At 28.9% G+C, this 12,564-nt stretch overlaps 1 protein-coding gene across 2 annotated transcripts in view; it reads left to right on the plus strand.

Annotated features, from left to right (window-relative positions):
- Positions 1–12,564, plus strand: part of LOC129961611 (photoreceptor-specific nuclear receptor-like) — a 57,625-nt gene that overhangs the window by 20,506 nt on the left and 24,555 nt on the right. For both annotated transcript variants that reach the window (XM_056075115.1, XM_056075117.1), the window contains exons 2-3: positions 7,345–7,663; positions 11,523–11,626. In XM_056075115.1, the coding sequence (XP_055931090.1) occupies positions 7,345–7,663; positions 11,523–11,626 (423 nt within the window). The remainder of the gene's footprint in view (positions 1–7,344; positions 7,664–11,522; positions 11,627–12,564) is intronic.

The following is a 12,564-nucleotide window of genomic DNA, read 5'->3' on the forward strand; positions in this document are numbered from 1 at the left end:
CTACATCATTTCTAAAGAGATTTATTATTTAGATATTCAAGGAATTCAAATAATATTTCTTAATTTAACCGTTTAATGATATATTACAGACATTTTTTTTTGTCAAAAATATAGGTTTTTTTAGGTTTTTAAAAAGTTTTTGAGGTTTTGATTGTTTAAGGTTAATTAGCCTTTAAAGTGCATTTTAATACTCAAGTGTCCTTTTCCTTTTTTCCATTTTTTTTTTAAAAATCATCTTCAATTCAAAAGATGAAATGAAAACACATTTATCCAAACTTTTTAACAAAGGTTTCAACTTTTTTTTTAACCTTATGATATTGAGTTTTCTTATTCGTTGTTTCTTATCATAAAAATATTTTCCTTTTATCCACTCAAACTTTTTCATTATATGTACATGAAATACAGTTTCTATAAAATGTTTAAACGTTTTTCTTTTATTCTTTATTGTCAAAAATTTTATTTTCTGTGGAAATGTCACGCTTTAAAAAAGCAGATTGCAATAGAAGAAGAAAAAAATAATGCAATATTGTAATTCTTCTACTTAACATATATTTTAAAAATATAGTGTTTAAATTTCTTATATTTATTATCTTTTAGTTCTTATCATAATGATTTCATGCTGACATTTATTTCAGTACTGATTAGGTGACGTACATGATTTTGTGAGTGACCTAATTAGAATTCTAGCAATCATTGAGTCAGATAAATATCCCAGGATTTCAAGATTTCATGAGTTTCATATTTTTTTCGTTCTTAATTAGTTATTACAAATGACTAAATCAATTTTTAGACATAAAATTCTTGTAAGTGGATGGGTTTTCTGAATTTATTACAGTAGGCTAAAGGGTTAATGTATAATGTTTATGAGAAAACTTCAGTTTAAGGAATGAATAAACTGGTACTAATTTCTTCTTTTTTAAATAAATTGCTGCTACTCATAATCAAACATTGATCATAAATTTACCTAGAGAGTTTTAAAAAAAACACCTTTCCATTGAAGAGAGAGTAGAATAACAAGATGTCGTATGCCCAAAAGTCGATTTGTTTTGTTTAAAAATGTGTCATTAATTTTGACATTAAATTTAAAGTTACGTATTTAGTTAAAAACTTTACAAGATTTTTGTTCCTTCATTTAAATTATTGGAGTTGAATTTATTTGATGTAAATCTTAAAATCGCAAAAGAATTCAAATTTTGCTGAAGCCAGATTTTGTTGTGCATTTTTTATAAAGTCAAATATTAATTTTCAATAGATAAAAAAAGCTGAAACTACTTTAATTATCTATTTTAAATTATATTTCTCTGTCACGCGATGAATTGGTGCTATCTATTTTATGATACCAGGTGTAAATGGTAAACTTCACCCCCCCCCAAAAAAAAAGTCAAGAATTTCAATCAAACATTTTAAATTTATTTCTCACTTTTGTCTTTTGTGAATAGTTTCTTTAATTCATGGCGTTCAAAATCTTATTCTATCAAAGATAATCAGTGTACTTGGACTTGATACATACGTAATCTTTTATATTAAAATAAACTTTCTATCTCATATGGTATGAAAGTTTAGAGAAGAAAGAGTATTTGCTTGTTTAGACATGGTCCTCATCACTTGGCTTCAGCTCAGAATTATATGGTTTTTCCTAAAATAGCCTCCGTATAACTTCAAAATTGAGTGTTATATCTAAATTAAATAAAACTAACCCATTTCAGTCTTGAATGCAGGCTCAACCGCAGTTATGATATATATCGAAATAGCGGGTCCCCCAAAACTTTCTCGCTGTCTTTTTAATGAAGATATTATCTCAGAAAATGTCTTGCATGTCATTGACGTACAACAGTTACAAAATATTTACTTTTAGTGTGAATTTTGCATTTTTACTGATCGCGTGATACTTTGTGAATTTTTTGGCATTAATCCCTGATATGCAGATATTAATCTGCGACATGCTGGTGATATCCGAAAATCGAATTTGAGTTTTATTCGGTTTTTCCTCAATCGTCTGGAACAGCAAATAGATACAGAGCTATACTTGCACAAAAAAATACGAAATGTAATATATTTATCACACACCAAATTTGATATATTTAAGTCATTGAATTATTGCATTTACATGTTTCTGAAAATATAGAGCGACAGTCGATTAGCCCTTTGTTGGATTTGTTTCAAAATTTGGTAGGTGTCTATTCTAGGGAATGTAAAATCTGTGCACCGAATTTTATATATCGAGCTCTGTTCGAATAAGTTATCATGTTAACTTATATTCGAACAGTTTGGACAGATGGACTTCTTCTGAATGAACATTGTTAAAAATTTGATAGAAATTGACAAATTTTTTGTAAAAACCATTTACCAAATTTCATCATCGCTTAAAGTGTTTTTTAGTAATCCTTGAAACATTATGACAGGCATAATGCCAAAAATGTGTTTTCCTAATTCAGAAAGTTCTAAATTGTGAAGATTCGAAAAAATCTCGAGTTCGATTTATTTAACAATTTCAATACTTTATATATACTTCTTATATGGGAAAGTAAAAAGAGATGGCATTGAATTGGAAGAGGAAATGATAGCTTCAAAGAAACAGAAAAAATAATCACTGAAATTTATTTTGACTACCTGTCAGTTACTTCGTTTTATTCAAATTAAATAAAGTAGTTTTGAACTAAAAAATATTTTAATTTTTAAAATACGAGTTAGTAAAATCTCTGAACTTTCTTTTAAATTAGTAAGTAATTATGGTAAAGGAACCGGAAAAATTGAGATGAAATGAAGTGATTTTTATTTTCTGAGTTCCAAGAAAAACAAAATTTTTCAATCAACTTGGCGCTTCCTATTCTTATTTTCCTTCATCAAAAAAAATCAGTCTTGTCAAATCCTTTTGCATAATACAATAGCACAAAGAAGCCAAATTATCAGCATTGTGATTATTGGATAGGCACATTACCATCGTAGGGAGAAAGAAATCATGATTAATGGTACAGCATCAATGTAAACTCGTATTGTTACAATATTTGTACGGCTATTTGGTGCTTCATATTGTCGACTTCATATTGTTAGACATTAAACAGCAGCGCTTAGTTATAGATACATATTGAGATAAAAATGGCATAATCCTTTTTTTAATTGAAAAGATATCAAAAAAAGAAAATTCCCAAGATTTGGAAGATATGAAACATCTCTCGGTAAGTCAGAACTAGGGCATTATTTGGATGATGCGACTAACCAAACTGATCTCATTCCGCTCCAGTTTAATCGTTTGGTATCGAATAAAATCGGATGGCCCGATAAGGCAATCTCGATTGAACGTGACGCAAGAAACAAATGCGGATTCGAGAAAAGCAGATAAACGGAAAACGTTCAAAAGAGATCCATCTCTTGATTAATGACAAGAGATTCGAAAATAGCGCCGAGGAAATGTAGAAGGTGTGCGTGTTTGAGTTCCGAGTCTTAGAACTAAGGGTGGTTTGGAGAAATAACGTTTTGGAGAGGCTTAGTCCTCAAACTCGGGACGGTGACGAATGTTGGTGGTAATGCTCCAGAAAGAAAAATTAAGTGCAAAAACTGCTGAGTTACCGCGTTACTCAGATCCTTTGAAAAGCAACCACTCGTAAAGTAGCGTGTAAAAAGCTAACTGAAAAGGGATTTAAGCTGGTGAGGAAAAAGGAAATCGGGTTTTATTTCTGTTCTTTTACTTATTTTATTTATTAGTGTCTAGTGTAAATCTTAAAGCGAATCGATGAGTAAGCATTGTTTTTGTGATTTATTTTTATAAATAGTATTAACAGTAATAAGATATAGACACTATTCTTCCTTTAACTCTTTCTAGGGTAGTGGGAAGTATGCTTCCCACCAAATTTATCAATCTTCGTATGAATTTATGTAGGTTGGCATAAGTTCTGACAAATTTTTTTAGAAAGACAGAAACTTAGATGCTTTAGTTCTTTATTTTACACAAAATGATGTGTCTTGATTTGATACTTAATTATTAATTAACCAAATGAACTAATTAATGAAATTAAATTTATCTAATAAGCTAAATGAATCCCTTTTCTTATTCTAATTTCAAGCCTAAAAATATTTTAGCATAATATGACTAGAAAAAAAATGGCCCTTTAAAGGGTTAATTGATATCTCATAACAAATTAGAATACAAAATAACTTGTTGTTTATGGCATATTAAAAACTATAATTAAAAAATATGAAAAGCTGTGTAGTTCTATATTTTTGACTTAATTCCACTCAATACTATGAAACATGCATTCAAATTACCATTACAGGAATGCATGTAAGAAAGTCTTTATTATCTGAAGCTACATGCCATTTTTCTATTTTTGTGCTTAATTTGTTTCCTCGCTGAGATATATTTTAACAAATTTCGATTGTAATGATAATTATCATTATCATTTTTTCTTATTATCAGTGTCTAAATGCATACAATCCAAGGAAGTATTCAGAGATAGGAGGGATGAGGATGAAGAGATAGTAAACACAAGGCACAAGGATAGACTATATGATTGATGATACCAACCAAAAGATTTCATAAGATTTTGAATTTGAACCGAAACATGCGGCCATGTATCGCGCGAAATGACGTGGATGTTTTAACAATCTTGAGCAATTTCGTCTATTTTCTGTATACTGTCACTCATCGCTTATCCAGCAATGAAATCTGCAGCTATCAAGTTTTCTATTGTTAAGTTCTGGACGACTAACTGTTTTTTACAATCTACAGAACGTTCCGTTCTCTTTAAAATTTAATATCATACAAAACACCTAGACTGACACAGAAAGTGTAAATGGCGTCAGATTCTGTAAAAATCTGCCGCATAATATAGTGTAAAAGAAAAGAGAAAAAAATTGTTTTTATATTGGCCATCGAACAGAAAGCATATATAACATGGCGATTTTTGATCAAATTCATGTTTTTAAACGGCATATTAAATTAAATAAAATAAATAGATGATTGATAAAACAATGACAAATATTTAGTTATATTTTTATCGATTTTTTTACACGAAAAAATTTGTGTGCAAGAAAAAAATGCCTATATATAATTCGTAATAAATTAATATTTATAGTAATTAATAAGATACCACATGAAATATAAATATAATGAAGTTTGAAAAAAAAGTCAAAAGTGATTTGGACTTATAATCCGAAACATTACGGCATCAAGTAATGTTTTAGGCATGATTCATCTATCTTTAATTTATAAAATTTCTTTTTAAACATATTTAATAATTTATGTAATAAATACGGAACACGTAAAAAATGTATTCAGTATCATCACAACGAAATATGAATACAAATACAGTAACCAAAACAATGAAAAGTGTTTGATGTAAAACATAGTTAAAATATTTTTAAGGATTTATTAAAATTTAAAAAAATAAATTGTAATAAAAATAAAATTGGTATTTCTGAAAAACATATCTTTTGAATTTTAAAATGACGTGAAAAATCATTTTCGTTTTAGAATGTCAGAAGTTATTGAAATAAAATAATTAAAATTTGATAATTTTTAATAAACCTTTAAAAATCCTCTTTCTTGTGTTTCACTGCTTCCATTGAGCATTTCGAACGATTTTTATATCACCCAAATCATTGCGCAGTTTACAAACAATATACAACTATAAGCAATAAGACGTGAAAATTATAAATATATCTTTCTGATGTATAAAAACCTATGTTTACTTCCCTTCCTCAGGTGATCCATAAATATTGATTTTTTTCCCGAGTTTAATATTAAGCACAACAATTATCATGTTTATTACTTGATAGAAACTCATGAAATTTGATAAAAATATTAGAAGTAAATAAGTTCATGTCTCTGCATATATACTGACTTCATTTAAGAATTAGTAATTTAATATTAAAAAAAAACTTATACAAAAACATTCCTGATGATAGATTATATCTCGTTTAAATATTTTTTAAAAATTGAAATGCATAAAAAAAAAATTAATAATATTCATGAATTGCAATGAATACTTAATAGTCTTTTGGATCATTTTTTTTTCATGCCACATCCCAAATTTTAATTATAAAATTTAAGTGAAGGTTTTACGTAGCCTCGTTTGAGCTGAAGAAATTATTTGTCACAATTACTGTTATGAGTTATATTATTATCTTATTTTGTTGTACGGTTAAAAAAAAATATCTTTGAATTCATCACATTTTTTTGCTTATGAATCGAAAAGATTTATAAAGAACAAGAAATTTTATATAAATACATACGTTTTTATTTGGCTTTTAAACGTATTCTTTGCTTTTACGTGAAGAATTTTTTTAAACTCTTTCAGTTGAATCTATTTTTAATCAGTGAATTAATTACAAGTTGAAAACTAATTAACAAAAAATGAAATGTTGTTATCTAGATTATATGTAACTTTTTGTCTTCCAGATTTTTGTAGTAATTAAAAGAGCATCGAAAATAAAAGCATTCTAATGAGAAAAATTCCCTTCCAAAGACTCATTTCAGATTTTTTTTTTTTTTTTATCTTTAAGGGTCTGTTTACAAATACATTTTTTTTTTCCTTTATAGTGGCAAGTTGAGTTGTATGGTAATAGGCAGGGTACTTCTCAAAAACAATAAAAGACATAGTAATTAGTTTATATTTTTCAAATTATTTTACATTTTTTATCTGTTTTACTTGTATAAAGAGTTATCATTCTAATCGATAATTCTACCGCAATTTTCATAAATAAAAACTAAATTATAATCATAAATTCACAACACCATTTCATACCACTGCTTCTAGCATCATAGATTTTTAAGTAATTGGATGGATATGGAGTATCTTAAATTTTTAATTAACATGTTATTTAATTAGAATAGAGCATTGCTTTATACCCTTGTTATTATAATTTAACGATGTATTTGTATAAAATTAGTCATTAGATTTGAAGGAGGAGAAGCTATTTATGAATCAATTTAGCTGTAACTGCATTTTGCTATCATCTAAGCAGGTCTCTTTCTTATTATTCAAACATAATGATTTGATATCAGAGCAATACTCACAAAATTTTAGTAGAGGGTTGAAAAGCAGATTATAATCGAATCATTGTTTTTTTCAACTCAAAATAGACTTAAAATCTGTCTCTTCTAATACAAGTCATCACTGCAGTAGCAACACAGTCTCGCTCCCCACCCCCACCCCATCCCCAAACATTTTGAACCCTTCCCTCACACACACTTTCTGTAATCTATCCCCGCCCCGAGTCCTCCCCACCAATCGGATTCCTCCACTGCCTGCCCAACCCTTTTCCCTCGCAAAATCATCCTCTAAATCAACTCAATGTCTCTCCATCTTCCTTCTCGCTTCTTATATTTTTTCTCCCTCTTTGCAGAGCCATCATCTCCGGGCAGCACTTTGGGGGGCCATTCCCCAGAAGCACCCCCTCGAGACTCCCCCCTGGCCGGTTCATCTGTGCATCCCCCTCACTGTCCAGCCGTGTCCGTGCACAGCTTCTACCCCTCCCACCCTCCTCGACTAACGGGGGGCACTCCCCCCGACGTCCTGGGTCACACCCCTGCCAAGCGGATCTCCCCAGGACTGACGTGCGTGGTGTGCGGCGATACCTCGAGTGGGAAGCACTACGGCATTCTAGCCTGCAACGGATGCAGCGGATTCTTCAAAAGAAGCGTCAGGAGGAAACTCATCTACAGGTGGGTGTCTTTCTACTACGCATTTATTCTATTTTTACTGCATTCTAATAAACCTTACACAGGTCAAACATGTGCATGTGCATAATTCATATTTTTGTCTTGTCTTAAAATGTATTCATTTGTTAAGTAGGCATTAGATTTGGATTTATAAATAAACCATTTTCTCCACATTATTTTCATGTCAGAAAGCACATAATTTAATGTATTTGCATTTTAGAAATTTCCTTTTTTCGTTTTTAATAACTCATAAAATGATTCCCAGAATAATTGCAGAGCCAGCATAAAAAATTTGTTAGAAACATTTTTTTTAAAGTTTTTGTGCAAAAGGAGAAAGTTGTTTATGGTTTCATAACAAACGCAAATAGTATTTTATATAAAAGTTAAAACAAAAAGCATTTGCAAAAGTACTCCATTTATGTAATATCGCTTAAATATTTATATAGTAGTTATTCATTGCGAAAACAAATCGTGCACCTTTAAAAAAATATTGTTTAAAATTAATTTTGTATTATTTTCTTATATTTTTGCACTCAAATGTGTAGAGTTTCATAGTTGAAATTCAAGAACTCAATACAGAACTGTGTAAGATTAAACTAACTTAAAACATAACGCTGTTATATAGTTTACTCATTGCTCAGTCGTCGAAGTTACTAAATATAAGTAGCGCATTTATTATATCTCGATGAATAGTGTAAGTTTTCATTTGAAGCTAGTGTCTATATTGTTTCGCTTTTTATTAGAATCGTTTCAGTGATTTTGTTTCTTAACTTTTGAATTAACACATTAACCAAGCCTTTCAAGTTATGATGACTTATTCAAGTTCTTTTATATTAATGAATATAATGCGCAATAAATATATAAATAGGAGGAATTTTCTTTTAGGAATTATAATTTAAACTGATTATATATAAGAGCTGAAATGTAAAGTGTTGCGTAAAATTTCGGTCATACCAATCTTTAAAAAATAGCAATCGTAAAGGAAAACTTGCCTTCAGTTGCCAGTATAGGCTATAGTGTAATATTAAAATTCTAATTGTCTAAACTAAGTTTTTTCAGTGGTTACCTTCATCTCCTCTTTACTGTAACTAGGTTATTTAGGATATGTACTAGGTTATTTAAGATATAAGACATTCAAAATCCGTATATATTTATGTGCAATTAATAGCTGCCTTTCACGGTCAGTTTTAGCGCTCTGAATATTGGTTTTCCTTCTAACTAAACTAGTAATACGGGATGCGTTTATTTAAGATTTCATCACACGCATCAAAATAACATCTCAAAATAGATGAGCCTGTTTTGTCTATTTAATTACAGCCATCCCCTAAAAATGTCTGTATAATCATTGGCATGCATTATAGCTTATTTTGAAATGACTTATTATGGTACTTCTGAAAAGATTATTTCTATTTTTAAATATAATTTTTAAAAAATACATCATTTTTTTTTCGTTTAGCATTTTTGAGTTTTGGTTGAAGTTCCATATTTCCACAACATTCATTAGCAGATAGTTGTAAAAACTGTTATTTAAACAAGATATCTTAAAATCCCAAAATCGTTCCTAGCTTGCGGTTCAATTTGTTACAAGGAACTTTATAATTAGCTTCTTCTATTAATCTATTTCTTCTCTTCTTTCTTACTATATATATTTTGTGAGAATTATAATTTTCCTACGGAATCAAAATGCTGAGTCGACAAATTCTTTTCTGAAATTATATAGAATTCAAATACTTTCTTATGTTCTCCCTTTCCTGCTTTCTACCTTGTTATGCTAAATCTAAAAATCTTGACAAAAGCTAAAAATTAGATTATTTATTTAAATTTTCACCAACTGTTTCTTCAAACTGTGTTTTCATATATAGATTTATATGTATTAAGAAGTGAATAAACAACGTGTAGATAAATGCAAAGTGATTAAAAAAATATTTTCTTTGAAGCTCACAGGTTAATCCCTTTAATCGATTACTTGCTTATTATTATTATTTTATATTATATACATCAAAATATGGCTATTTTATATTATATACATTAAAATATGGTTTAATTTGGGACTCGTATCGATAAGAAAAAAGAAAGGTTGTTAGTAATAATAGGTGAAATTAATAGATTTTAACAACATAACCCAAGTTGAAAATTACAATTCCAGCTTTCTGAGACAAACATAATATGACATTTAATATTTTTAGAACCCTCACTTTAATATTCAACCAGCTTCTTAGCTGTGCTGCACATATTGTTATCAAAGATCATCCTGCGTAATCGATTTTTTTAAAAATCATGAGATGTTGTTGTTTAGGAATGGAGTTTGTGATGTCGAAAAAAATTGGCCAGATATAAATATTAAAATTTAAAAATTTTAATTTTTTTATTTAATAAAGATTTAAATATTAAAATTATAAATTTAAATATTATTATAGCATTAAAAAAGGCTTTAAAACTTCTACGTGTATTTATTATTTTGAAAAGGAATAAATACCCCAGGATGAAAATTTAATAGCTTTAATAAAACTGGTTAAATAAACAAAGAAAATATAGAAATATTTAGCGACTGCGTTATGTAAAAATGATCAGATCTAGAAATTTCTAGAAGCTACATTCGTTTTAGTTTTTTTTTTTTTTTTTTTTGATCGCATTATTTTTTAATTCCTTGACGCGAGATTATGAGTATTTCTTTTTTCTTGTTATTATTTTAGCTTATAAAATAAATTTAAAAAAATTCATAATTATACTTCCATGAGTCACAAAAAGTTCTCAACTGAAGAAGCGCCGAAATAAAAATGAGAGGTATAGACAAAAGTCCGAAGAGAAAGAAAAATAGAGAGAAGTTGAACGAGAATATAGAGTTAGAAAACGAAAAATATATGATTTCACAAGACTGTTGATGAAAAAACAAATCAACGAGAGAAATTATTCGAATGAAAAAAGAAAGTGAAATAGAAATATAGATTGTTCTTAATTTAATATGAACATGAATTGGCTTTGCAACGGGAACGCAGTATAACTCAAATATATCGCAGAGGAGAACAGCAGTGTTGAAAAATGGTCGCACATCAAAATATTTTTTCCTTTTTTTTTTATTCTGAAACTAAATCTCTAGTTTAAGTAGAACAAAATAGCAAAAATTTTTAATTTATTAAAAGCTTGCCTTCTGCTGAAATCAACTTAACATAGAAAAAAAGCCGAATCTTCCTAATTTAATCATTAACAAGGGAAATCAACATCAAACAACATTAAGCCAGTGTTTAATAATGTATATTGTAAAATACGTTTATGTTTTTATACGTTAAACGTTTTATGGCAAAAAACTTGGCATCATTAATAGGATAATTTTAGAATTTTAACATGAGTTGCATCTTACCATCCTCCGAATTATATGTATGCAAAGCATGGTAACTATAGGACAAACAGTCTGACCTATTAAGCGCCAACACACACACACACACACACACACACACACACACACACGCACGCACGCACACACAGACACACACACACACACGCACGCACGCACGCACACACACACTGGGACAAAACTCAATATAATTTTTTTTAAATAATTTCAGATCGTGCAATTCATAGATGTGTTTATTGAACAATTACGGTTTAAAAATTCTAAGTATTGTCAGTCAAAGATTGCACTATAAAACAGAAATATTGGCATAAATGTGAGATCATGATGTTGTTTTTTGAAAAGGATTTTGTGATGCCCAAAAAATTGGCATGACAAAGTTTTTCAAAATAATTCTTTTGTAAAATGTATTAATTCAGATAGTAGAAATTTAAATTTTTCTGGTGCAATATTAGTTACATTCATTGTTGTATGATTTAAACCATTAACATATTTCACTTTCTTCTTTACTAGGTGCCAAGCCGGAACGGGAAACTGCGTTGTAGACAAAGCACACAGAAACCAGTGTCAGGCTTGCAGGTTGAAGAAGTGTTTGCAAATGGGCATGAATAAAGATGGTAAGATTTTTTTTTATTTCTTAATATTTTGGCATATTATTTTCAATAAGATTTTAATGAATTGAAAAAGCTTTTCCCTTGGGGTAAGAAAACATAAATATGAGCTGCTGGATGCTTTTTCTTCAATTCTTTTCTTTCTAACAAGATGAGGGTAAATTCATCGGAGGGAAGGCTATATCATTTTAATTATTGATTTAGAATATTTAGCTGTTTCTAGATTTAACTAAAAAATATTTAAAACTCTCAATCGTTGTTGTTAGTTGAAATTTACGTATTAAGAAGAATAAAAATATGAACATTTAATTTAGCATAAAATTAATTAGCATTAAATTAAATTTAGCAGTGCCCTTGAAGTGGGTGTTTATTATCTTAAAAATAGCAAATTATGTGAGATATAAGAAAAGGCTGGGCTTATCTGGAAGGCTACACATTACTATTTGCTAAAACAATGTTTTTTTTTGTCTTAATTAGTTGACATGAAAGGATGAGTTAATGAAAAACTCTCATTCGCTGTAAGCGATAGTTACATAGTTGCGCAGCTTTCGCTTTCAAGGATGCAATAAACTCTGGTATTCGGATCCAAATAATTTTTTATTCATTGAACAAAATTATGAATAAATAACTTTGAGAAAGCTGATAATATCATTAGGAATCTAACTGAGGGGAAAAAAAAATAGTATATGCTTACACAATAGAATATCCCAAGTTTCCGTCGGAAATCGTCTTTCAAACCCAGGAGGCACTTAGAGCTAATATAAATCTTATACGTGATTGGGTATTTTTACTGAATAGTCACTGTTTCCTTTTATATATATATATATATATATATATATATATATATATATATATATATATATATATATATCTTAGATTGGTCCGTTTTTATTTTGTTATTTGGTTTATCCATTTGTTTACCACGCCGTAAGTCACAAGCAATT

This window comes from Argiope bruennichi, chromosome 2 (assembly GCF_947563725.1).
Source record: "Argiope bruennichi chromosome 2, qqArgBrue1.1, whole genome shotgun sequence".
Lineage (NCBI taxonomy): Eukaryota > Metazoa > Arthropoda > Arachnida > Araneae > Araneidae > Argiope > Argiope bruennichi.